The 27,450-nt window shown below is 41.9% G+C and overlaps 2 protein-coding genes across 4 annotated transcripts in view; both read left to right on the top strand.

The window, feature by feature from the left end:
- Positions 1–27,450, top strand: part of LOC133660465 (platelet endothelial aggregation receptor 1-like) — a 618,594-nt gene that overhangs the window by 103,749 nt on the left and 487,395 nt on the right. The window lies entirely within an intron of this gene.
- LOC133660467 (platelet endothelial aggregation receptor 1-like) lies at positions 1,765–27,096 on the top strand. Of its 2 annotated transcripts, XM_062063986.1 has the most exons (10): positions 1,765–1,882; positions 2,063–2,226; positions 4,711–4,813; positions 4,871–5,023; positions 5,125–5,256; positions 9,776–9,910; positions 9,989–10,084; positions 10,175–10,390; positions 18,868–18,977; positions 21,460–21,579. In XM_062063986.1, the coding sequence occupies exons 2-9, from the start codon at positions 2,106–2,108 to the stop codon at positions 18,962–18,964; spliced, it is 1,053 nt and encodes a 350-aa protein (XP_061919970.1). In that variant the 5' UTR covers positions 1,765–1,882; positions 2,063–2,105; the 3' UTR covers positions 18,965–18,977; positions 21,460–21,579. The 2 variants fall into 2 exon arrangements, with proteins under 2 accessions (XP_061919970.1, XP_061919969.1); XM_062063985.1 differs by lacking the exons at positions 1,765–1,882; positions 2,063–2,226; positions 4,711–4,813; positions 4,871–5,023; positions 5,125–5,256 and adding exons at positions 5,696–5,799; positions 22,086–22,148; positions 25,142–25,318; positions 25,382–27,096 and having other exon boundaries at positions 21,460–21,574.

Raw genomic sequence — 27,450 nt, 5'->3', positions numbered from 1 at the left:
CAATGGACAATTATTATAGATCACAATGGACAATTATTATAGTTCACAATGGACAATTATTAGAGTTCACAATGGACAATTATTATAGTTCACAATGCACAATTATTATAGTTCACAATGGACAATTATTATAGTTCACAATGGACAATTATTAGAGTTCACAATGGACAATTATTATAGTTCACAATGGACAATTATTATAGTTCACAATGGACAATTATTAGAGTTCACAATGGACAATTATTATAGTTCACAATGCACAATTATTATAGTTCACAATGGACAATTATTATAGTTCACAATGGACAATTATTAGAGTTCACAATGGACAATTATTATAGTTCACAATGCACAATTATTATAGTTCACAATGGACAATTATTATAGTTCACAATGGACAATTATTATAGTTCACAATGCACAATTATTATAGTTCACAATGGACAATTATTATAGTTCACAATGCACAATTATTATAGTTCACAATGGACAATTATTATAGTTCACAATGGACAATTGGGGGGATTGTTTGTCATATAAAAGAGTTTCTATATATACTAAATAGATTTTCACTGTTGGCACCTCATTCAAATGTGAAATAACACTTAAGTGAATGAATGAATTGTGTACATGTATGTAGATAGTGTACATGTATGTAGATAGTGTACAAGTATGTAGATAGTGTACATGTATGTAGATAGTGTACGTGTATGTAGATAGTGTACATGTATGTAGATAGTGTACGTGTATGTAGACAGTGTACATGTATGTAGATAGTGTACAAGTATGTAGATAGTGTACATGTATGTAGATAGTGTACATGTATGTAGATAGTGTACGTGTATGTAGATAGTGTACATGTATGTAGATAGTGTACAAGTATGTAGATAGTGTACATGTATGTAGATAGTGTACATGTATGTAGATAGTGTACGTGTATGTAGATAGTGTACATGTATGTAGATAGTGTACATGAATGTAGATAGTGTACAAGTATGTAGATAGTGTACAAGTATGTAGATAGTGTACATGTATGTAGATAGTGTACATGTATGTAGACAGTGTACATGTATGTAGATAGTGTACATGAATGTAGATAGTGTACGTGTATGTAGATAGTGTACATGTATGTAGATAGTGTACATGTATGTAGATAGTGTACAAGTATGTAGATAGTGTACATGTATGTAGATAGTGTACATGTATGTAGACAGTGTACATGTATGTAGATAGTGTACATGTATGTAGATAGTGTACATGTATGTAGATAGTGTACATGTATGTAGACAGTGTACATGTATGTAGATAGTGTACATGTATGTAGATAGTGTACATGTATGTAGATAGTGTACATGTATGTAGACAGTGTACAAGTATGTAGATAGTGTACATGTATGTAGATAGTGTACATGTATGTAGATAGTGTACATGTATGTAGATAGTGTACATGTATGTAGATAGTGTACAAGTATGTAGATAGTGTACATGTATGTAGATAGTGTACATGTATGTAGATAGTGTACATGTATGTAGATAGTGTACATGTATGTAGATAGTGTACATGTATGTAGATAGTGTACATGTATGTAGATAGTGTACATGTATGTAGATAGTGTACATGTATGTAGATAGTGTACATGTATGTAGATAGTGTACATGTATGTAGATAGTGTATGTAGATGAGGACAAGCTGCAAGGACAAGAGAATATGATTGACAAGCTCCTGTGCAGTTTCTAATTGAATGTTTGTGATGTTTACAGGATGTTCACTGCCAGACTTCTTGTAAAAGTGGCACCTTCGGCAAAAACTGTTCTCTGGAATGTTCCTGTAAGAACTTTGTGGACTGCTCACCCATTGATGGGGCGTGTTTCTGCAAAGAAGGTGAACACGCCAGTTGTGGACTCCAGCTTGTTGTGGACTCCAGCTTGTTGTGGACTCCAGCTTGTTGTGGACTCCAGCTAGTTGTGGACTCCAGCTAGTTGTGGACTCCAGCTAGTTGTGGACTCCAGCTTGTTGTGGACTCCAGCTAGTTGTACGGCGCTCACCATCAATTGTGTCCAGGCTGGCGAGGACCAGACTGCTCTCTCCCCTGCTCGGAGGGCACATGGGGCCCCGGCTGCAACGCCACCTGTCAGTGTGCCAACGGGGCCAAATGCAGGCCGACGGATGGATGGTGCACCTGCACAGCCGGCTGGCAGGGGGCGCACTGCGAGCAGTCGTGCCCGGTGAGTTGGCAACTTATTAGTGGAAGCTCCATTTACCAACTTGGGTTAGCTTCTTCAACAGGGTTTGGAAGTTTGTGGACTGAAGCAAATTTCTTTGTGAGAAAACAATGTAAACACCAATAATTGGTTCCAACCTGGATATTTTAGTGAAGGTCTGTACACTTGAACCCAACATAAAGTACCGTGTATCAAACAATCATAACAAGGGCTGATGGATCAACTTTCTGTTCATTAACAAGCTAAACTGACAACACGCGCACACACACAAGTCACTGTGGTGCCCTCAAAAAGGATCAGAAATCACAAAAAATCCTTGACTTTAACAACCATATTGCTACAATAATAAACATCAAATAAGGAAAGTCCACTAACATAAACATCGACAAGGAGCTGACAGAAAGGGGGGCGAGGCTTGGGGGGGGGGGGGTGTTGCTGAAGGAGAAGTAGTGTATTTTCCTCCCTGTGAAATACGTATGCTTCTACATGTAAAGCGACTTTGGGTACTTAGAAAAGCGCTATATAAATCCCAGGTATTATTATTATATTATTCATCATATTTTTCCAAAAAGTCCGCTCTCATCACAATTAAAACTTGCTGTAGTACAAAGCCTGCCAGTTGGACACAATATATGTCTGTTAATGAAATGCAAATGTGCTGACACTCGTGATATCGTCCTGTGTCTGCGTCACGGTACTCGATGTTCGGCCTTGGCAGTCCACAGGCCGAGTCTGGACACAACACTGATACCAGACGACTCGCAATCTTTTGGATTGCCGGCTGTCTCTTTGCACAGATAGAAAAGTACAACTTCAGCACAATTGATACTAACTATAGCAACGGCCTTTAAGCATAAGAGTTGTGTGATATAGGGTTATACCTAATTATTCTAACCAGGCCTGGCCCTAACCAATCTGGCGCCCTAGGCAAGATTTTAGGTGGCGCCCCCCCACATCGGCAGTGAAGTGTATATACTCACAAGAAACCGAATAGCTTTGTCTTTGACCTTTTTTTTTACTTAAAGAAAGCAAATTAACATATTATATGAGAATGTTGTTATGATTATCTTTAACCGAATCACAGCAGTGCTCAAATGAAAAAACAGCATTCCCTCTCATGTGATATTGCTTAATTAACATTAATGATGTGCACTTTAACAACTAGGCTTACAACTATACCTAATATATAAAGGGGTGGAAAAGTGACTATTACCTGCAGGGCAAACATTAGCTAACTAATATTTTCCCCTAGAGGGGGGGGGGGGGTTACCCACATATGCGGTCCTCTCCAAGGTTTCTCATAGTCATTCACCGACGTCCCACTGGGGTGAGTTTTTCCTTGCCCGTATGTGGGCTCTGTACCGAGGATGTCGTTGTGGCTTGTACAGCCCTTTGAGACACTTGTGATTTAGGGCTATATAAATAAACATTGATTGATTGATTGAACCAGAAGGCAATAACAATGTAAACAAAAAACACCTGCTTAAAAGATCTAATACTAATGTCCCTGAGGAATGTAAGGTGGGAGTACTGTAATTACCTAACGTTACATTATTATTTTCCATAACAATTTAGCCCCCTCCACAATATTAACCCGACATTAAAACAGAACTAGCTATTTATTGATTAGCAATTGCCGAATCACGTAGCATTAGCTTAATGCTAAAAAGCCAGGTTACTATCACACTCTGTAACAGACAAATAATTTAATGTAGGCTAACGTTACCTACCTGCTACCTCTTGTCTTTTTCTCGTTTCTCCTCCTCTTCTTTTTTATTTTTTCTTCCCTGGGCACCTGACAGTTTTGGCCGTTTTGACATCTTGTGTTGATTTTTTTGATGTGGTGAGTCCAAAAAGAGTCATGAATGATACAGGAAGGGAGGGGGTGCACCGTGCTAGGGAGGGGGGGGGGGGGGGGGGGGGGGGCGTAATGTTGTAACGAATAATATTTCTATTAAATAGGCTTTACTTTGCATTTTAATTAACGTGGGATTATTTTTTGTATTTAGAAATAATAGTACCAACTTTTTTTTCTTTTTTTTTTTTTCCCTCCAACATTTGTGGCACTGGCGTGGCGCCCCCTGATGGACGGCGCCCTTAGCATTTGCCTATACGGCCTATGCCACGGGCCGGCCCTGATTCTAACAATATCAAGCAGCTAAACTGCCCCAAACATAGACAAGTGTAGAGAAAGTGTTTTACATTTTCCCATCATGCACTCTAATGGATTAAAAAGGGGTGTCATTTAAAATGTGTTTGGATGTTGTTGATAACATCCACAATGTTTAGTGAGCAGTTTGTTGACCTTTATGTTAGTTGCATTGTTTTTTGCACCATGACTAGGGAAGGTTGTTTGGATTGTGTCATATAAGTACCCTAAGTACTGATTTACTCACATTGTCCACAGGATGGCAGCAAATGTAGCAGCTGGTACTTTGAAGCTTGAATCCACTTCTTGGTGAAAATGTCTTTGTTCCACGCGTGCAGGTGGGTTGGTTTGGGCCCGGCTGCCTGAAGAGGTGCGACTGTGTCCACGCCGACGCTTGCCAAGCGACCACGGGGAAGTGCCAGTGCCTGCCAGGCTGGTGGGGTGAGTTAGGTGGAGTCTGCCTTCTCTGCAGAGAATCAAGTTTGTTTCCATGGCCAGGCCTGCGCTGCAGTCAGCCATGCTCAGAGGGCCTGTGGGGGCGCCACTGCAACCACACCTGTTCCAAGCACTGTCCCAACAGCGACAGGTGTGTGCGGGAAACAGGAGCGTGCGTGTGCGGTCCAGGCTACTGGGGGGTCAGCTGTCAGAACAGTGAGTCCTAACCACACCCTGAGTGGCTATATTTCTGTCCTGTGCTCGGTCCTAGCGAGTGGGTATACAGTATGTCTGAGGACTGTCCTCTCTGCCTCCAGAGTGCAGAGCCGGCACGTACGGCCAGCAGTGCAGCTCGTCCTGCCCGTCCTGCGGTGGGTCCTACCGCTGCCACCATGTGAGCGGAGAGTGCGACTGCCTTGCCGGGTACACGGGCCACGACTGCCATCAAGGTGGGATTATTCCACAACTTTATCATCATTCATCAAAAGTGGCTGTTTTGATCCGTGTGAGAAATCTCAAGCCAACACCACTTTGGGGATTAGTTGATTTGAATGTGGTGTACCGTATTTCCTTGAATTGGCGCCGGGAATATAGTATTTGCCGGCCTAGAATTACAGCCGGGTCAAACTCGTTTCGCAAAATAATTAGCGCATGCTTGGCACTTCCGCCGAGTCAAATATGAGTCATTAAATGACTCCCGCCTCCTGGTGGTAGAGGGCGCTAGTGATCCTTCTTGCGACTACCAGTACTGCAGGAGACAGGTACTGCAGAAGAAGACAACAAGCAGCAAGAGTGAGCAGCAATTGTTTGCTTGCACTTTTACCATGGAGGATTACATATCTCAAATAAAACAGTTTTCTAAACTGGACTTTCAATCGAAGCAGGAGGTAATAATTAAAGGAATATCTCCAGAGACTTTTAAAATTGAAGAAAGGTAATAAAGACTGCCTTTGATCAGAAGCAGCTGCACATGGACCCATTTACAAGTAAAGGTAAGATCATAATAACGTTTTTTTTATTAAATGTGCTTTTCATGATAAGGTATGAGAAGAGGTTCTAAAATAATTAGCGCATGCTTGCTCATTCCGCATGGTTTTGGTAACCGCAGGAGTGAGAAGAGGTTTTAAATTAATTAGCGCCCCTGCGGCTATTCAAGGAAATACGGTATTTGTCGGACAAATAACAACGTAGTAGGGATTGCATGTTTTGACACATTTGAACCTCCATTTATGTGGAAATAGCTTGTCTCCAAGTTCCATATTTATAGCACCAAAATGGCTTCCATCCCCCTCTCCCGGCTTCCGTCCGCTCCAACGTCTCACTCTTCCTTGGCGCTGGCGTCTAGAAGCAGCAGTATACTCAGCTTCAAAAAGTAGAAGCTTGTAAATCCGTGTTTGTCTAAAAATACTGGTTTGGTTTTCATGGTCTGTTGCCAAGTCTGCCATGATTGGAACACACTCTGGTGTTTGATTCCAGAAGTAGGAACACACATGTGTTGCTATGGAAACAGAAATCAATGTACAGAAGAAATCAGACATGATTAAAATGATGAAAATAGGGTAAGTATTAAACATATTCAGTGTGTGTATAGAATGTTGATGAAGTTGTTTTGGAGACTTTGAAGGCTCCCGTCTTCTTTAACACGCATGAATGACAACATTAAAGTTGGACATATTTCAAGTCAGACGTGATAAATAATCCAGAATTGATGTTCATTGTAAGGAATTCATTTTTAATTTGTAGCTTTGCATTTGTCCCAGCTCCGTCATGATGACGTGGCGGCCAAATAATAGTGCAGGAAATAGGAAGCCCATTGAAAGTGGAGCGAGAGCACAGCTCAGTAGCGCCCCTGGTGGTCGGGACCAGGACAGACCACATCAAGTGCAATATTGGATGTGAAGTCATTGGCGCATTAAAGGGCTCAATAACGTTCATCATCCTTTTCCCAGCAATGACAGTTGCAGAAGAACATATTTGGGATCCACTCATAAAAGTGCTAACAATACATTTTTGTTTTATTTCAAACACTAAAGTTTCTAAATAAACTTGTTTTTTTTTTATGGCAAACACAAAACATGCAATATAGTCCTTGAAGGCTTGAATAACTCATAACATGATTGATTATTTATCAAGAAAATAACTTTTATTGTATTCCACTTCCTTTTTGATGAATCTTCTTTTTGCAATGAGCTGCTAAGTGAACACTTACTTGTGTGTGCACTTTGTCCACTAATGAGCTGCTAAGTGAACACTTACTTGTGTGTGCACTTTGTCCACTAATGAGCTGCTAAGTGAACACTTACTTGTGTGTGCACTTTGTCCACTAATGAGCTGCTAAGTGAACACTTACTTGTGTGTGCACTTTGTCCACCAATGAGCTGCTAAGTGAACACTTACTTGTGTGTGCACTTTGTCCACTAATGAGCTGCTAAGTGAACACTTACTTGTGTGTGCACTTTGTCCACTAATGAGCTGCTAAGTGAACACTTACTTGTGTGTGCACTTTGTCCACCAATGAGCTGCTAAGTGAACACTTACTTGTGTGTGCACTTTGTCCACCAATGAGCTGCTAAGTGAACACTTACTTGTGTGTGCACTTTGTCCACTAATGAGCTGCTAAGTGAACACTTACTTGTGTGTGCACTTTGTCCACCAATGAGCTGCTAAGTGAACACTTACTTGTGTGTGCACTTTGTCCACTAATGAGCTGCTAAGTGAACACTTACTTGTGTGTGCACTTTGTCCACCAATGAGCTGCTAAGTGAACACTTACTTGTGTGTGCACTTTGTCCACCAATGAGCTGCTAAGTGAACACTTACTTGTGTGTGCACTTTGTCCACTAATGAGCTGCTAAGTGAACACTTACTTGTGTGTGCACTTTGTCCACCAATGAGCTGCTAAGTGAACACTTACTTGTGTGTGCACTTTGTCCACTAATGAGCTGCTAAGTGAACACTTACTTGTGTGTGCACTTTGTCCACTAATGAGCTGCTAAGTGAACACTTACTTGTGTGTGCACTTTGTCCACTAATGAGCTGCTAAGTGAACACTTACTTGTGTGTGCACTTTGTCCACTAATGAGCTGCTAAGTGAACACTTACTTGTGTGTGCACTTTGTCCACTAATGAGCTGCTAAGTGAACACTTACTTGTGTGTGCACTTTGTCCACTAATGAGCTGCTAAGTGAACACTTACTTGTGTGTGCACTTTGTCCACTAATGAGCTGCTAAGTGAACACTTACTTGTGTGTGCACTTTGTCCACCAATGAGCTGCTAAGTGAACACTTACTTGTGTGTGCACTTTGTCCACTAATGAGCTGCTAAGTGAACACTTACTTGTGTGTGCACTTTGTCCACTAATGAGCTGCTAAGTGAACACTTACTTGTGTGTGCACTTTGTCCACCAATGAGCTGCTAAGTGAACACTTACTTGTGTGTGCACTTTGTCCACCAATGAGCTGCTAAGTGAACACTTACTTGTGTGTGCACTTTGTCCACTAATGAGCTGCTAAGTGAACACTTACTTGTGTGTGCACTTTGTCCACCAATGAGCTGCTAAGTGAACACTTACTTGTGTGTGCACTTTGTCCACTAATGAGCTGCTAAGTGAACACTTACTTGTGTGTGCACTTTGTCCACCAATGAGCTGCTAAGTGAACACTTACTTGTGTGTGCACTTTGTCCACCAATGAGCTGCTAAGTGAACACTTACTTGTGTGTGCACTTTGTCCACTAATGAGCTGCTAAGTGAACACTTACTTGTGTGTGCACTTTGTCCACCAATGAGCTGCTAAGTGAACACTTACTTGTGTGTGCACTTTGTCCACTAATGAGCTGCTAAGTGAACACTTACTTGTGTGTGCACTTTGTCCACTAATGAGCTGCTAAGTGAACACTTACTTGTGTGTGCACTTTGTCCACTAATGAGCTGCTAAGTGAACACTTACTTGTGTGTGCACTTTGTCCACTAATGAGCTGCTAAGTGAACACTTACTTGTGTGTGCACTTTGTCCACTAATGAGCTGCTAAGTGAACACTTACTTGTGTGTGCACTTTGTCCACTAATGAGCTGCTAAGTGAACACTTACTTGTGTGTGCACTTTGTCCACTAATGAGCTGCTAAGTGAACACTTACTTGTGTGTGCACTTTGTCCACTAATGAGCTGCTAAGTGAACACTTACTTGTGTGTGCACTTTGTCCACCTGGCTACTACGGCAAGCTAAGTGAACACTTACTTGTGTGTGCACTTTGTCCACTAATGAGCTGCTAAGTGAACACTTACTTGTGTGTGCACTTTGTCCACTAATGAGCTGCTAAGTGAACACTTACTTGTGTGTGCACTTTGTCCACTAATGAGCTGCTAAGTGAACACTTACTTGTGTGTGCACTTTGTCCACTAATGAGCTGCTAAGTGAACACTTACTTGTGTGTGCACTTTGTCCACTAATGAGCTGCTAAGTGAACACTTACTTGTGTGTGCACTTTGTCCACCTGGCTACTACGGCAAGCTAAGTGAACACTTACTTGTGTGTGCACTTTGTCCACTAATGAGCTGCTAAGTGAACACTTACTTGTGTGTGCACTTTGTCCACTAATGAGCTGCTAAGTGAACACTTACTTGTGTGTGCACTTTGTCCACTAATGAGCTGCTAAGTGAACACTTACTTGTGTGTGCACTTTGTCCACTAATGAGCTGCTAAGTGAACACTTACTTGTGTGTGCACTTTGTCCACTAATGAGCTGCTAAGTGAACACTTACTTGTGTGTGCACTTTGTCCACTAATGAGCTGCTAAGTGAACACTTACTTGTGTGTGCAGTTTGTCCACCTGGCTACTAAGGCCAGCTAAGTGAACACTTACTTGTGTGTGCACTTTGTCCACTAATGAGCTGCTAAGTGAACACTTACTTGTGTGTGCACTTTGTCCACCAATGAGCTGCTAAGTGAACACTTACTTGTGTGTGCAGTTTGTCCACCTGGCTACTACGGCAAGCAGTGTTCCCAGGTGTGCCCGCGCTGCGCCAACAACGCCACCACGTGCCACCACACAGACGGGCAGTGCCAGTGTCTGCCTGGCTGGACGGCCCCCGACTGCTCCATACGTGAGCGGCGGCTTGGAACTTCTCCTACTTTCATTGCCCCCAAAAGAGCAACAACACCTTCTCTCACTGTCCCTACAGCTTGCAGTCCAGGGCGCTTTGGCACCTTCTGTTCTCAGACCTGCTCCTGTGCCGCCAACTTCCTGTGCCACCAGGTCACGGGGGACTGTCAACAAGGTAAACACACACACACACACACACACACACACACACACACACACACACACACACACACACACACTCACATTGTTTCAAACGCTTGCACAGACCCTCCAGAGCCAGGCAGCGTTATGGTTCCTCTCCCTCCCGGCGAGAGGGAGTCGTGGGCGGCCATCAGCGGCGTGGTGGCGCTGGTCATCCTGGTGGTTCTGCTGCTGGTTCTGCTGCTGCTCTACCGGCGCCAGCAGAAGGTCAAGCAGAACAACACGCCCACCGTCTCCTTCTCTGCCAGCCGCACCGTCAACTCAGAATACGCCGTTCCAGGTACTCGGCCACCATGTCCGCTTGAACTCCTCGGTCTTTGAAAAAGTCCACATTTTCCATTCTTTAGGAAAGAAAAGATCAACAAAAGCTGCTAAATAAAGCCAATGACTTCTTGCCATGTCTAAAAGAAAGTAGCGTATTGTTGGAGACTCGCTATGAAAGGGCTAAAACTACAACAAAGATGACAGGGAGAAGATGCTGTCGAAGTGGAGGCATGTAAATAAAACAGCGAACATCATCTTTGCAAAGAAGCTCCGTCAAATGTTGTGGAGACCACAAGGAAGTCTTTTCCATGTAGAAACAAATCATGTTTAAGACGTTACCATTAATAATGCCTTTTAATAATAATACAACTAATATTTTAAATACATGTTATTTCATTTATATGTATATATTTTCAAGTATTTAATAAAAAATACACCAACAACATTTTTTAAAACAACAATAACATACACTGCTTGGGTTTTGAAGAATACACAAGATTATTTGAGCTACTTACAGAAACTTCTTGTGGTCTTTTGACTGTTCTTCATGGAAGGTCCAACAAGGACAACTGATGGAAAAGACTTTCTCAATATAAATGAATAGAAATACTAAAAACAATCCAAGTCACAATACATTCATGCACGTCATAACAGAAAAGTCCATTCATTAAAGGCCTACTGAAATGAGATGTTTTTATTTAAACGGGGATAGCAGATCCATTCTATGTGTCATACTTCATCATTTGGCGATATTGACATATTTTTGCTGAAAGGATTTAGTAGAGAACATCCACGATAAAGTTCGCAACTTTTGCTCGCTGATTAAAAAAAAGCCTTGCCTGTAGCGGAAGTAGCGTGACGTCACAGGTTGTGGAGCTCCTCACATCTGTAGTGGAAGTAGCGTGACGTCACAGCTTGTGGAGCTCCTCACATCTGCACATTGTTTACAATCATGGCCACCAGCAGCGAGAGCGATTCGGACCGAGAAAGCGACGATTACCCCATTAATTTGAGCGACGATGAAAGATTCGTGGATGAGGAAAGTGAGAGTGAAGGACTAGAGGGCAGTGGAAGCGATTCAGATAGGGAAGATGCTGTGAGAGGCGGGTGGGACCTGATATTCAGCTGGGAATGACTACAACAGTAAATAAACACAAGACATATATATACTCTATTAGCCACAACACAACCAGGTTTATATTTAATATGCCACATAACAAACACCTCCCCCCTCCCGTCCATATAACCCACCAATACAACTCCAACACCCGCACAACACACTCAATCCCACAGCCCAAAGTACCGTTCACCTCCGTAAAGTTCATACAGCACATATATTTCCCCAAAGTTACGTACGTGACATGCACATAGCGGCACGCACGTACGGGCAAGCGATCAAATGTTTGGAAGCCGCAGCTGCGTACTCACGGTAGCGCGTATCCAACTCAAAGTCCTCCTGGTAAGAGTCTCTGTTGTCCCAGTTCTCCACAGGCCAACGGTAAAGCTTGACTGTCATATTTCGGGAATGTAAACAATGAAACACCGGCTACGTGTTTGTGTTGCTGCAGCCGGCCGCTAATACACCGCTTCCCACCTACAACTTTCTTCTTTGCTGTCTCCATTGTTCATTGAACAAATTGCAAAAGATTCACCAACACAGATGTCCACAATATTGTGGAATTTTGCCATGAAAACAGACGACTTAATAGCTGGCCACAATGCTGTCCCAAAATGTCCGCTACAATCCGTGACGTCATCATACCGAGACGTTTTCAGCAGGATATTTCGTGGGAAATTTAAAATGTCACTTTACTAATCTAACCCGGCCGTATTGGCATGTGTTGCAATGTTAAGAAGTCATCATTGATATATAAACTATCAGACTGCGTGGTCGCTAGTAGTGGCTTTCAGTTGGCCTTTAACGCCTCTACATTTTTGTGCAGCACAAATATAAATAACAATATTCATGGACACTTGATTGAATATTCATAGATTACAAGAACAATATGTAACTATCATGCTAGCTTTAGCATGTTTCACTATAGCAACTGTCTATTGATACAAGCAGTCTTTCCCTTCATTAGCATGTAGAAGATGATAGTAGATCATCCATTTTGCTGGACAATATTTCCTACAAATACATCATATTGTAATATATCATAAGAACCTTTCATTTCTCATTGGTATTTTTCACCATATGTCATTTTAATTGTCCTACATAAGTAAACACATTGGACTGTTGGCAAAAATGTAACTTCAATAAATACTGAACATCTTGAAGGGCAAAGAAATCCATATTTTGACTTCTTTATTTACATGGAATACAACAATTCCCAATACTCACAATTGAAAAGGCTACTTTTTGTTAGGCTGCAGATAAAGATTGAAGTTCCTTCAAAAAAAAACATGTACAAAAGAAATGACTCGATGGGACTCAGTGGCGCCCTCGTGTGTCATCCCTTGCAATGGCAGAAAAGTGAATATACCACTTGCTCATTTGTATACTCTTTTACTACTAGGCAAGCTGCTGCTTTTGTACAAAATAGTAATAGAAGTATCCCAGAAGTGATGCATGCTGGTTGTGGACTGTTCAGGTCTTTGTACAAAATAGTAATAGAAGTATCCCAGAAGTGATGCATGCTGGTTGTGGACTGTTCAGGTCTTTGTACAAAATAGTAATAGAAGTATCCCAGAAGTGATGCATGCTGGTTGTGGACTGTTCAGGTCTTTGTACAAAATAGTAATAGAAGTATCCCAGAAGTGATGCATGCTGGTTGTGGACTGTTCAGGTCTTTGTACAAAATAGTAATAAAAGTATCCCAGAAGTGATGCATGCTGGTTGTGGACTGTTCAGGTCTTTGTACAAAATAGTAATAGAAGTATCCCAGAAGTGATGCATGCTGGTTGTGGACTGTTCAGGTCTTTGTACAAAATAGTAATAGAAGTATCCCAGAAGTGATGCATGCTGGTTGTGGACTGCTCAGGTCTTTGTACAAAATAGTAATAGAAGTATCCCAGAAGTGATGCATGCTGGTTGTGGACTGTTCAGGTCTTTGTACAAAATAGTAATAGAAGTATCCCAGAAGTGATGCATGCTGGTTGTGGACTGCTCAGGTCTTTGTACAAAATAGTAATAGAAGTATCCCAGAAGTGATGCATGCTGGTTGTGGACTGTTCAGGTCTTTGTACAAAATAGTAATAGAAGTATCCCAGAAGTGATGCATGCTGGTTGTGGACTGTTCAGGTCTTTGTACAAAATAGTAATAAAAGTATCCCAGAAGTGATGCATGCTGGTTGTGGACTGTTCAGGTCTTTGTACAAAATAGTAATAGAAGTATCCCAGAAGTGATGCATGCTGGTTGTGGACTGTTCAGGTCTTTGTACAAAATAGTAATAGAAGTATCCCAGAAGTGATGCATGCTGGTTGTGGACTGTTCAGGTCTTTGTACAAAATAGTAATAAAAGTATCCCAGAAGTGATGCATGCTGGTTGTGGACTGTTCAGGTCTTTGTACAAAATAGTAATAAAAGTATCCCAGAAGTGATGCATGCTGGTTGTGGACTGTTCAGGTCTTTGTACAAAATAGTAATAGAAGTATCCCAGAAGTGATGCATGCTGGTTGTGGACTGTTCAGGTCTTTGTACAAAATAGTAATAGAAGTATCCCAGAAGTGATGCATGCTGGTTGTGGACTGTTCAGGTCTTTGTACAAAATAGTAATAAAAGTATCCCAGAAGTGATGCATGCTGGTTGTGGACTGTTCAGGTCTTTGTACAAAATAGTAATAAAAGTATCCCAGAAGTGATGCATGCTGGTTGTGGACTGTTCAGGTCTTTGTACAAAATAGTAATAGAAGTATCCCAGAAGTGATGCATGCTGGTTGTGGACTGTTCAGGTCTTTGTACAAAATAGTAATAAAAGTATCCCAGAAGTGATGCATGCTGGTTGTGGACTGTTCAGGTCTTTGTACAAAATAGTAATAGAAGTATCCCAGAAGTGATGCATGCTGGTTGTGGACTGCTCAGGTCTTTGTACAAAATAGTAATAGAACTATCCCAGAAGTGATGCATGCTGGTTGTGGACTGCTCAGGTCTTTGTACAAAATAGTAATAGAAGTATCCCAGAAGTGATGCATGCTGGTTGTGGACTGTTCAGGTCTTTGTACAAAATAGTAATAGAAGTATCCCAGAAGTGATGCATGCTGGTTGTGGACTGTTCAGGTCTTTGTACAAAATAGTAATAAAAGTATCCCAGAAGTGATGCATGCTGGTTGTGGACTGTTCAGGTCTTTGTACAAAATAGTAATAGAAGTATCCCAGAAGTGATGCATGCTGGTTGTGGACTGCTCAGGTCTTTGTACAAAATAGTAATAGAACTATCCCAGAAGTGATGCATGCTGGTTGTGGACTGCTCAGGTCTTTGTACAAAATAGTAATAGAAGTATCCCAGAAGTGATGCATGCTGGTTGTGGACTGTTCAGGTCTTTGTACAAAATAGTAATAGAAGTATCCCAGAAGTGATGCATGCTGGTTGTGGACTGCTCAGGTCTTTGTACAAAATAGTAATAGAAGTATCCCAGAAGTGATGCATGCTGGTTGTGGACTGTTCAGGTCTTTGTACAAAATAGTAATAGAAGTATCCCAGAAGTGATGCATGCTGGTTGTGGACTGTTCAGGTCTTTGTACAAAATAGTAATAAAAGTATCCCAGAAGTGATGCATGCTGGTTGTGGACTGTTCAGGTCTTTGTACAAAATAGTAATAGAAGTATCCCAGAAGTGATGCATGCTGGTTGTGGACTGTTCAGGTCTTTGTACAAAATAGTAATAAAAGTATCCCAGAAGTGATGCATGCTGGTTGTGGACTGTTCAGGTCTTTGTACAAAATAGTAATAAAAGTATCCCAGAAGTGATGCATGCTGGTTGTGGACTGTTCAGGTCTTTGTACAAAATAGTAATAGAAGTATCCCAGAAGTGATGCATGCTGGTTGTGGACTGTTCAGGTCTTTGTACAAAATAGTAATAAAAGTATCCCAGAAGTGATGCATGCTGGTTGTGGACTGTTCAGGTCTTTGTACAAAATAGTAATAGAAGTATCCCAGAAGTGATGCATGCTGGTTGTGGACTGCTCAGGTCTTTGTACAAAATAGTAATAGAACTATCCCAGAAGTGATGCATGCTGGTTGTGGACTGCTCAGGTCTTTGTACAAAATAGTAATAGAAGTATCCCAGAAGTGATGCATGCTGGTTGTGGACTGTTCAGGTCTTTGTACAAAATAGTAATAGAAGTATCCCAGAAGTGATGCATGCTGGTTGTGGACTGCTCAGGTCTTTGTACAAAATAGTAATAGAAGTATCCCAGAAGTGATGCATGCTGGTTGTGGACTGTTCAGGTCTTTGTACAAAATAGTAATAGAAGTATCCCAGAAGTGATGCATGCTGGTTGTGGACTGTTCAGGTCTTTGTACAAAATAGTAATAGAAGTATCCCAGAAGTGATGCATGCTGGTTGTGGACTGTTCAGGTCTTTGTACAAAATAGTAATAGAAGTATCCCAGAAGTGATGCATGCTGGTTGTGGACTGTTCAGGTCTTTGTACAAAATAGTAATAGAAGTATCCCAGAAGTGATGCATGCTGGTTGTGGACTGTTCAGGTCTTTGTACAAAATAGTAATAAAAGTATCCCAGAAGTGATGCATGCTGGTTGTGGACTGTTCAGGTCTTTGTACAAAATAGTAATAGAAGTATCCCAGAAGTGATGCATGCTGGTTGTGGACTGTTCAGGTCTTTGTACAAAATAGTAATAGAAGTATCCCAGAAGTGATGCATGCTGGTTGTGGACTGTTCAGGTCTTTGTACAAAATAGTAATAGAAGTATCCCAGAAGTGATGCATGCTGGTTGTGGACTGCTCAGGTCTTTGTACAAAATAGTAATAGAAGTATCCCAGAAGTGATGCATGCTGGTTGTGGACTGTTCAGGTCTTTGTACAAAATAGTAATAGAAGTATCCCAGAAGTGATGCATGCTGGTTGTGGACTGTTCAGGTCTTTGTACAAAATAGTAATAGAAGTATCCCAGAAGTGATGCATGCTGGTTGTGGACTGTTCAGGTCTTTGTACAAAATAGTAATAAAAGTATCCCAGAAGTGATGCATGCTGGTTGTGGACTGTTCAGGTCTTTGTACAAAATAGTAATAGAAGTATCCCAGAAGTGATGCATGCTGGTTGTGGACTGTTCAGGTCTTTGTACAAAATAGTAATAGAAGTATCCCAGAAGTGATGCATGCTGGTTGTGGACTGTTCAGGTCTTTGTACAAAATAGTAATAGAAGTATCCCAGAAGTGATGCATGCTGGTTGTGGACTGCTCAGGTCTTTGTACAAAATAGTAATAAAAGTATCCCAGAAGTGATGCATGCTGGTTGTGGACTGTTCAGGTCTTTGTACAAAATAGTAATAGAAGTATCCCAGAAGTGATGCATGCTGGTTGTGGACTGTTCAGGTCTTTGTACAAAATAGTAATAAAAGTATCCCAGAAGTGATGCATGCTGGTTGTGGACTGTTCAGGTCTTTGTACAAAATAGTAATAAAAGTATCCCAGAAGTGATGCATGCTGGTTGTGGACTGTTCAGGTCTTTGTACAAAATAGTAATAGAAGTATCCCAGAAGTGATGCATGCTGGTTGTGGACTGTTCAGGTCTTTGTACAAAATAGTAATAAAAGTATCCCAGAAGTGATGCATGCTGGTTGTGGACTGTTCAGGTCTTTGTACAAAATAGTAATAGAAGTATCCCAGAAGTGATGCATGCTGGTTGTGGACTGCTCAGGTCTTTGTACAAAATAGTAATAGAACTATCCCAGAAGTGATGCATGCTGGTTGTGGACTGCTCAGGTCTTTGTACAAAATAGTAATAGAAGTATCCCAGAAGTGATGCATGCTGGTTGTGGACTGTTCAGGTCTTTGTACAAAATAGTAATAGAAGTATCCCAGAAGTGATGCATGCTGGTTGTGGACTGCTCAGGTCTTTGTACAAAATAGTAATAGAAGTATCCCAGAAGTGATGCATGCTGGTTGTGGACTGTTCAGGTCTTTGTACAAAATAGTAATAGAAGTATCCCAGAAGTGATGCATGCTGGTTGTGGACTGTTCAGGTCTTTGTACAAAATAGTAATAGAAGTATCCCAGAAGTGATGCATGCTGGTTGTGGACTGTTCAGGTCTTTGTACAAAATAGTAATAGAAGTATCCCAGAAGTGATGCATGCTGGTTGTGGACTGTTCAGGTCTTTGTACAAAATAGTAATAAAAGTATCCCAGAAGTGATGCATGCTGGTTGTGGACTGTTCAGGTCTTTGTACAAAATAGTAATAGAAGTATCCCAGAAGTGATGCATGCTGGTTGTGGACTGTTCAGGTCTTTGTACAAAATAGTAATAGAAGTATCCCAGAAGTGATGCATGCTGGTTGTGGACTGTTCAGGTCTTTGTACAAAATAGTAATAGAAGTATCCCAGAAGTGATGCATGCTGGTTGTGGACTGCTCAGGTCTTTGTACAAAATAGTAATAGAAGTATCCCAGAAGTGATGCATGCTGGTTGTGGACTGTTCAGGTCTTTGTACAAAATAGTAATAGAAGTATCCCAGAAGTGATGCATGCTGGTTGTGGACTGTTCAGGTCTTTGTACAAAATAGTAATAAAAGTATCCCAGAAGTGATGCATGCTGGTTGTGGACTGTTCAGGTCTTTGTACAAAATAGTAATAGAAGTATCCCAGAAGTGATGCATGCTGGTTGTGGACTGTTCAGGTCTTTGTACAAAATAGTAATAGAAGTATCCCAGAAGTGATGCATGCTGGTTGTGGACTGCTCAGGTCTTTGTACAAAATAGTAATAGAAGTATCCCAGAAGTGATGCATGCTGGTTGTGGACTGCTCAGGTCTTCCTGTAGTGACACCAAGCCATGGCCTGTCTCCTGTGTGTAAGAGACAAAGATTGTGGATGACCGACAAGATGGTTCACTCTGTTCATTTATTTATGCTATTGAATAGACAAGGTCGGGTGCTGAGAGCGATGCACAGAGTGAACCCTCTTGCGCCCTGTTTGAAAGTGAGAGATGAAAAAATGAAACACGCAGTGACGTGGCAATTTAATGATGCCGTTCAAATCATCCTCTTCATTTTTCATTTATTGTTGATGACTCAGGACTACTAAATAGTTTGAGGATCTCAAATGTGGCAGGCCCATTTCTAATTGTCATGTCATGGGAATTCTTCTACTTTACATTTCTATCAAATATACTGTATCCAAAATGAGCTGAACCTGTATATATTGTGTGTGTGTGTGTGTGTGTGTGTGTGTGTGTGTGTGTGTGTGTGTGTGTGTGTGTGTGTGTGTGTGTGTGTGTGTGTGTGTGTGTGTGTGTGTGTGTGTGTGTGTGTGTGTGTGTGTGTGTGTGTGTGTGTGTGTGTGTGTGTGTGTGTGTGTGTGTGTGTGTGTGTGTTGCAGATGTTCCACACAGCTACCATCACTACTACTCCAACCCCAGCTACCACACGCTGAGGGACAACCGGCCGCCGCTGCCTCACCTGCCCAACAACCATGATCGCACCATCAAGGTAACCCGCTTTCGATACCGTCGATCATAATATTTTATTAGAGCGTATCAAAACACGTATTGGTATGTCAGACTTAGCCTTGTCTTGGTTTAACTCTTATCTTACTGACAGGATGCAGTGTGTCTCCCATAACAATGTGACCTCGGACTATGTTAAGGTAACATGTGGAGTTCCCCAGGGTTCGGTTCTTGGCCCTGCACTCTTTAGTATTTACATGCTGCCGCTAGGTGACATCATACGTGTTAGCTTTCACTGTTATGCGGATGACACTCAACTCTACATGCCCCTAAAGCTGACCAACACGCCGGACTGTAGTCAGCTGGAGGCGTGTCTTAATGAAATTAAACAATGGATGTCCGCTAACTTTTTGCAACTCAACGCTAAGAAAACGGAAATGCTGATTATCGGTCCTGCTAGACACCAACATCTATTTAATAATACCACCTTAACATTTGACAACCAAACAATTAAACAAGGAGACTCGGTAAAGAATCTGGGTATTATCTTCCACCCAACTCTCTCGTTTGAGTCACACATTAAGAGTGTTACTAAAACGGCCTTCTTTCATCTCCGTAATATCGCTAAAATTCGTTCCATCTTGTCCACTAGCGATGCTGAGATCATTATTCATGCGTTCGTTACGTCTCGTCTCGATTACTGTAACGTATTATTTTCGGGCCTCCCTATGTCTAGCATTAAAAGATTACAGTTGGTACAAAATGCGGCTGCAAGGCTTTTGACAAAAACAAGAAAGTTTGATCATATTACGCCTATACTGTATATACCTTTATATATATACATACATATATATACCTATACTGGCTCACTTGCACTGGCTTCCTGTGCACCTAAGATGCGACTTTAAGGTTTTACTACTTACGTATAAAATACTACACGGTTTAGCTCCAGCCTATCTCGCCGATTGTATTGTACCATATGTCCCGACAAGAAATCTGCGTTCAAAGAACTCCGGCTTATTAGTGATTCCCAGAGCCAAAAAAAAGTCTGCGGGCTATAGAGCGTTTTCTATTCGGGCTCCAGTACTCTGGAATGCCCTCCCGGTAACAGTTAGAGATGCTACCTCAGTAGAAGCATTTAAGTCCCATCTTAAAACTCATTTGTATAATCTAGCCTTTAAATAGACCCCCCCTTTTTTAGACCAGTTGATCTGCCGTTTCTTTTCTTCTCTCCTCTTCTCCCCTGTCCCTTGCGAGGGGGAGTTGCATAGGTCCGGTGGCCATGGATGAAGTGCTGGCTGTCCAGAGTCGGGACCCCGGGTGGACCACTAGCCTGTGCATCGGTTGGGGACATCTCTGCGCTGCTGACCCGTCTCCGCTCGGGATGGTTTCCTGTTGGCCCCGCTGTGGACTGGACTCCCGCTGATGTGTTGGATCCACTGTGGACTGGACTTTCACAATGTTATGTCAGACCCACTCGACATCCGTTGCTTTCGGTCTCCCCTAGAGGGGGGGGGTTACCCACATATGCGGTCCTCTCCAAGGTTTCTCATAGTCATTCACCGACGTCCCACTGGGGTGAGTTTTTCCTTGCCCGTATGTGGGCTCTGTACCGAGGATGTCGTTGTGGCTTGTACAGCCCTTTGAGACACTTGTGATTTAGGGCTATATAAATAAACATTGATTGAACCCCTGTTCTCACACACACACACACACACACACACACACACACACACACACACACACACACACACACACACACACACACGTTGTATTTATATTGCTATAGATCGGTATATAATCTGCACCCACTCAATTTCAGGGCAAAAAAAGGATTATCATCCATCAGCCGCACGGGACTATAAGTGGCAGATATATGCGTTGTGAAAGAAGTTATATACACACAAATATGTGGTAAATGTTTATTTACATACCTTAATTGTTTCCAAACAGTGTGTGTAACACGGCAGTAAAACGGCTGATCAAACAAAACAGAACCCACTAGCTGCGCAAGCTAGCTCTCCAATCAGCTAAACAGACTCAATAACTCCACGCTGACGTCTTGACGAATTTACTGAGGAATTAGTGAAAGCGAAACAATACAAAAAGAATGTAAACGTGTTAGCATATTCGCTAATGACGCTGGCTTGATGACAGTATGGTAGCATGTAGCAATATGCATGAAACCACATGCGAGGCTTTAGTAAGTACAAAGCGTTGTAGTTGTATTGTAAAAAGTTACAAAGGTTGCTTGCAGTGATGAATGAAGAATCCATGCGAGTAGAAGACGGCCAGAAGACTGCAGAACCAAAAAGATGGCGCCAGAGGACAACCAATAACACACCTTTTCAGTGTCTTTGCTCCTTTTTGTTTTTGTACTGTTTGGTTTATTGCCGTCAGCCAAGAAAAATCCATGAGTTGGCCGCACCGTTTTATTAGCCGCAGTGTACAAAGTGTAGGAAAATAGTAGTGAGTTATAGTCCAGTACTTTCAGGCCACCTCCGTCACACCTTTTGTTTGCGCAGAACACCAACGAGCAGCTGTTGTGCAGCGTGAAGAACATGCAGCGAGATGGCCACGCCCTCTTCAACGCCACGCTGCCTGCAGACTGGAAACACCAGCAGGATCGCAAAGAACCAGGTGAGCCTCAGCAGATCCTGGACCAGATCAATCAAACCTTCATCTTAGTCCTACAAGCTTGTTGAACATGCGGATCAATCAAACCTTCATCTTAGTCCTACAAGCTTGTTGAACATGCGGATCAATCAAACCTTCATCTTAGTCCTACAAGCTTGTTGAACATGCGGATCAATCAAACCTTCATCTTAGTCCTACAAGCTTGTTGAACATGCGGATCAATCAAACCTTCATCTTGGTCCTACAAGCTTGTTGAACATGCGGATCAATCAAACCTTCATCTTAGTCCTACAAGCATGTTGAACATGCGGATCAATCAAACCTTCATCTTAGTCCTACAAGCTTGTTGAACATGCAGATCAATCAAACCTTCATCTTAGTCCTACAAGCTTGTTGAACATGCGGATCAATCAAACCTCCATCTTAGTCCCACAAGCTTGTTGAACATCAAACTCATGTGCTCCTGATGTGTGAATTTCAACACTTTGACAAAAGTACAAACTTGTTTCTTCAGGAGTGTTTGGAATGGATCGCAGCTACAGCTACAGTGCCAGCCTTGGCAAATATTTCCACAAAGGTACAGTAATTGTTCTCATAAACATCACCACGCCCTCCTCAGGCAGAGCCTGGTATTGCAAGATGGAAAGTCTAGCATGTCAGCTTGTGAACACAACTTAGATAATAATATTAAGAAGAAGAATAGTTTAGGGCTTAGAGCTTACCAAAAACTAGCTTTTGGGACAGATGAGCCCAAACCTCGGACCACTCAGCGAGGGCAGGGCTAGACTCTTGGCTTTTTCACTTGTAGCACCGCTGCTACAACATGAAACACATCTTTAGTAGGTCTTAGTTTCATTATGAACACTCACACAAGGTACACATGTACATACATATCAACTCAAACAAGGTACACATGTACATACATATCAACTCAAACAAGGTACACATGTACATACATATCAACTCAAACAAGGTACACATGTACATACATATCAACTCAAACAAGGTACACATGTACATACATATCAACTCAAACAAGGTACACATGTACATACATATCAACTCAAACAAGGTACACATGTACATACATATCAACTCAAACAAGGTACACATGTACATACATATCAACTCAAACAAGGTACACATGTACATACATATCAACTCAAACAAGGTACACATGTACATACATATCAACTCAAACAAGGTACACGTGTACATACATATCAACTCAAACAAGGTACACGTGTACATACATATCAACTCAAACAAGGTACACATGTACATACATATCAACTCAAACAAGGTACACATGTACATACATATCAACTCAAACAAGGTACACGTGTACATACATATCAACTCAAACAAGGTACACATGTACATACATATCAACTCAAACAAGGTACACATGTACATACATATCAACTCAAACAAGGTACACATGTACATACATATCAACTCAAACAAGGTACACATGTACATACATATCAACTCAAACAAGGTACACATGTACATACATATCAACTCAAACAAGGTACACATGTACATACATATCAACTCAAACAAGGTACACATGTACATACATATCAACTCAAACAAGGTACACATGTACTTACATATCAACTCAAACAAGGTACACATGTACTTACATATCAACTCAAACAAGGTACACATGTACTTACATATCAACTCAAACAAGGTACACATGTACTTACATATCAACTCAAACAAGGTACACATGTACTTACATATCAACTCAAACAAGGTACACATGTACTTACATATCAACTCACACAAGGTACACATGTACATACATATCAACTCAAACAAGGTACACATGTACATACATATCAACTCAAACAAGGTACACATGTACATACATATCAACTCAAACAAGGTACACATGTACTTACATATCAACTCAAACAAGGTACACATGTACTTACATATCAACTCAAACAAGGTACACATGTACATACATATCAACTCAAACAAGGTACACATGTACATACATATCAACTCAAACAAGGTACACGTGTACATACATATCAACTCAAACAAGGTACACATGTACATACATATCAACTCAAACAAGGTACACATGTACATACATATCAACTCAAACAAGGTACACATGTACATACATATCAACTCAAACAAGGTACACATGTACATACATATCAACTCAAACAAGGTACACGTGTACATACATATCAACTCAAACAAGGTACACATGTACATACATATCAACTCAAACAAGGTACACATGTACATACATATCAACTCAAACAAGGTACACATGTACATACATATCAACTCAAACAAGGTACACATGTACTTACATATCAACTCAAACAAGGTACACATGTACTTACATATCAACTCAAACAAGGTACACATGTACATACATATCAACTCAAACAAGGTACACATGTACATACATATCAACTCAAACAAGGTACACATGTACATACATATCAACTCAAACAAGGTACACGTGTACATACATATCAACTCAAACAAGGTACACATGTACATACATATCAACTCAAACAAGGTACACATGTACATACATATCAACTCAAACAAGGCACACATGTACATACATATCAACTCAAACAAGGTACACATGTACATACATATCAACTCAAACAAGGTACACATGTACTTACATATCAACTCAAACAAGGTACACATGTACTTACATATCAACTCAAACAAGGTACACATGTACTTACATATCAACTCAAACAAGGTACACATGTACATACATATCAACTCAAACAAGGTACACATGTACATACATATCAACTCAAACAAGGTAGGATCCTAACTTAAGAGGTATTTTGAAATAAGACAAAAAGAAAAAGCCTTGAAAATAATACGAGTTAAATATAATAAAGTTAAATATAATAAAGTCAAATATAATCACCAAACATTTGCTTCATTCTTCAGCTAACAAAAACACAAAATGTGTAATAAAATGTCCTGCTTGAAGAGGACATGTTTCTTTGTTGAAGAGGACATGTTTCTTTGTTGAAGAGGACATGTTTCTTTGTTGAAGAGGACATGTTTCTTTGTTGAAGAGGACATGTTTCTTTGTTGAAGAGGACATGTTTCTATGTCAGCAGCAAGATCAACACCATTGACCTAAACTATAGACATGATTATAGGACATACACACAATGTTGTCATGATGGTGGTACTTAATGAATACTTAGGTCTACTACACTACTGTATTTAATGTTGTCATGATGGTGGTACTTAATGAATACTTAGGTCTACTACACTACTGTATTTAATGTTGTCATGATGGTGGTACTTAATGAATACTTAGGTCTACTACACTACTGTATTTAATGTTGTCATTATGGTGGTACTTAATGAATACTTAGGTCTACTACACTACTGTATTTAATGTTGTCATGATGGTGGTACTTAATGAATACTTAGGTCTACTACACTACTGTATTTAATGAATACTTGGAGTGTTTCCGAGGTGCTTCCTGGTGAGAAGTGATGGCGACTACAAGGAAGTGTGTGACTAGAATCCTCTTTCTTGACTGACAGAACTGAAGGACGCGGCGATGGCGAGCAGCAGCTCTCTGAACAGCGAGAATCCTTACGCCACCATCAAGGAGCTCCCAGAGAGCAGCTACATGGAGATGAAGGCGGCCGTGCCCAGAGAGCGAGCTTACACCGACATCAGCCCAGCGCCTCTCTTCAACTCCGCCTCCTTGCACAGAAGTGAGAGTCGTAAGGTTCAAAGGTCATTGAGTTCACACAAGTTATGCATCTTTCTCCTCGCAGTGCGGCAGAACTCTGTGGGCCACGCCCCCCTGGAGGACCCCCACAGTCACTACGACCTCCCCGTCAACAGCCACATCCCCGGACACTACGACCTACCTCCCCTTCGCCGCCCCCCCTCCCCCAGGAGGACGCCTCAGTGATGTCACGGCAGAACTCCATACTGCCCCCAGGTGGAGGGCGGTAGGACTCCATACTGCCCCCAGGTGGAGGGCGGTAGGACTCCATACTGCCCCCAGGTGGAGGGCGGTAGGACTCCACACTGCCCCCAAGTGGAGGGCCGTAGAACTCCATACTGCCCCCAGGTGGAGGGCCGTAGAACTCCACACTGCCCCCAAGTGGAGGGCCGTAGAACTCCATACTGCCCCCAAGTGGAGGGCAGTAGAACTCATATGTTGTGGGCAAGAAAAAGAGGCTTGAAAGGGAGGACAGCTGTAATGTTTTCATCCTCTTGAAAAAACATGCTGATTAGCGTTCATGTTAGCACATTTACTTTGATTTCTCTTCAGCTTCCCAAAGACTTCCAAGTCTAATGTAAATGTGTAATTATGACTTTTTTTAACCAACGGTGGATATATTTGTACAAGTACTTTGGAAATCATGCACTTTAGTTCAAAAACAAACCAAGACAGAACACAAGACAATTAGTAACTAATATCATATCTGGCAGGGGCTGTTATGTACTCAACTGCAGAGAATGTCAGGCATCTATTAGGAGTTAGACGTTTTTAACCCCGCCCACAATAATCATCACTAAAACCTACTTCTTGTCTCAACACTAGAGACCAAGGGTGTCATCCGCGAGGCCTGCATACTGACGGCCATTTTTATATTCTTATATTGTTTTAATTGTGTAAAAAGGCTAAAAAAAAAGTTGTGTTTAATTGTATTCATATCATGTATATTGTTTAATTGTATTCCTATCATGTATATTGTTTAATTGTATTCCTATCATGAATATTGTTTAATTGTATTCCTATCATGAATATTGTTTAATTGTATTCCTATCATGTATATTGGGACAAACATTAGCCTGTGGGTCGCACGCTACACTCCCAATTCATCAGCTTGCTTTAGCAACTTTATTTTCGCTAAATTCAATTTTCGCTCTTTTCCAGTAAAGACAATTATTTGAGGGCAGCACGGTGGCACAGGGGTTAGTGCATGTGCCTCACAATACGAAGGTCCTGAGTTCAATCCCGGGCTCGGGATCTTTCTGTGTGGAGTTTGCATGTTCTCCCCGTGACTGCGTGGGTTCTACTCCGGCTTCCTCCCACCTCCAAAGATATGCACCTGGGGATAGGCCCCTCCCACCTCCAAAGACATGCACCTGGGGATAGGCCCCTCCCACCTCCAAAGATATGCACCTGGGGATAGGCCCCTCCCACCTCCAAAGACATGCACCTGGGGATAGGCCCCTCCCACCTCCAAAGATATGCACCTGGGGATAGGCCCCTCCCACCTCCAAAGACATGCACCTGGGGATAGGCCCCTCCCACCTCCAAAGATATGCACCTGGGGATAGGCCCCTCCCACCTCCAAAGACATGCACCTGGGGATAGGCCCCTCCCACCTCCAAAGATATGCACCTGGGGATAGACCCTCCCACCTCCAAAGACATGCACCTGGGGATAGGCCCCTCCCACCTCCAAAGATATGCACCTGGGGATAGGCCCCTCCCACCTCCAAAGACATGCACCTGGAGATAGGCCCCTCCCACCTCCAAAGATATGCACCTGGGGATAGACCCCTCCCACCTCCAAAGATATGCACCTGGGGATAGGCCCCTCCCACCTCCAAAGACATGCACCTGGGGATAGCCCCTCCCACCTCCAAAGACATGCACCTGGGGATAGGCCCCTCCCACCTCCAAAGACATGCACCTGGGGATAGGCCCCTCCCACCTCCAAAGACATGCACCTGGGGATAGGCCCCTCCCACCTCCAAAGACATGCACCTGGGGATAGGCCCCTCCCACCTCCAAAGACATGCACCTGGGGATAGGATGATTGGCAACACTAAATGGTCCCTAGTGTGTGAATGTGAGTGTTGTCTATCTGTGTTGGCCCTGT

The sequence above is a fragment of the Entelurus aequoreus genome, linkage group LG11, assembly GCF_033978785.1.
Source record: "Entelurus aequoreus isolate RoL-2023_Sb linkage group LG11, RoL_Eaeq_v1.1, whole genome shotgun sequence".
NCBI classification, from domain to species: domain Eukaryota; kingdom Metazoa; phylum Chordata; class Actinopteri; order Syngnathiformes; family Syngnathidae; genus Entelurus; species Entelurus aequoreus.
The sequence above is the reverse complement of the archived record's forward strand: the minus strand, read 5'-3'. Positions and strand labels throughout refer to the sequence as shown.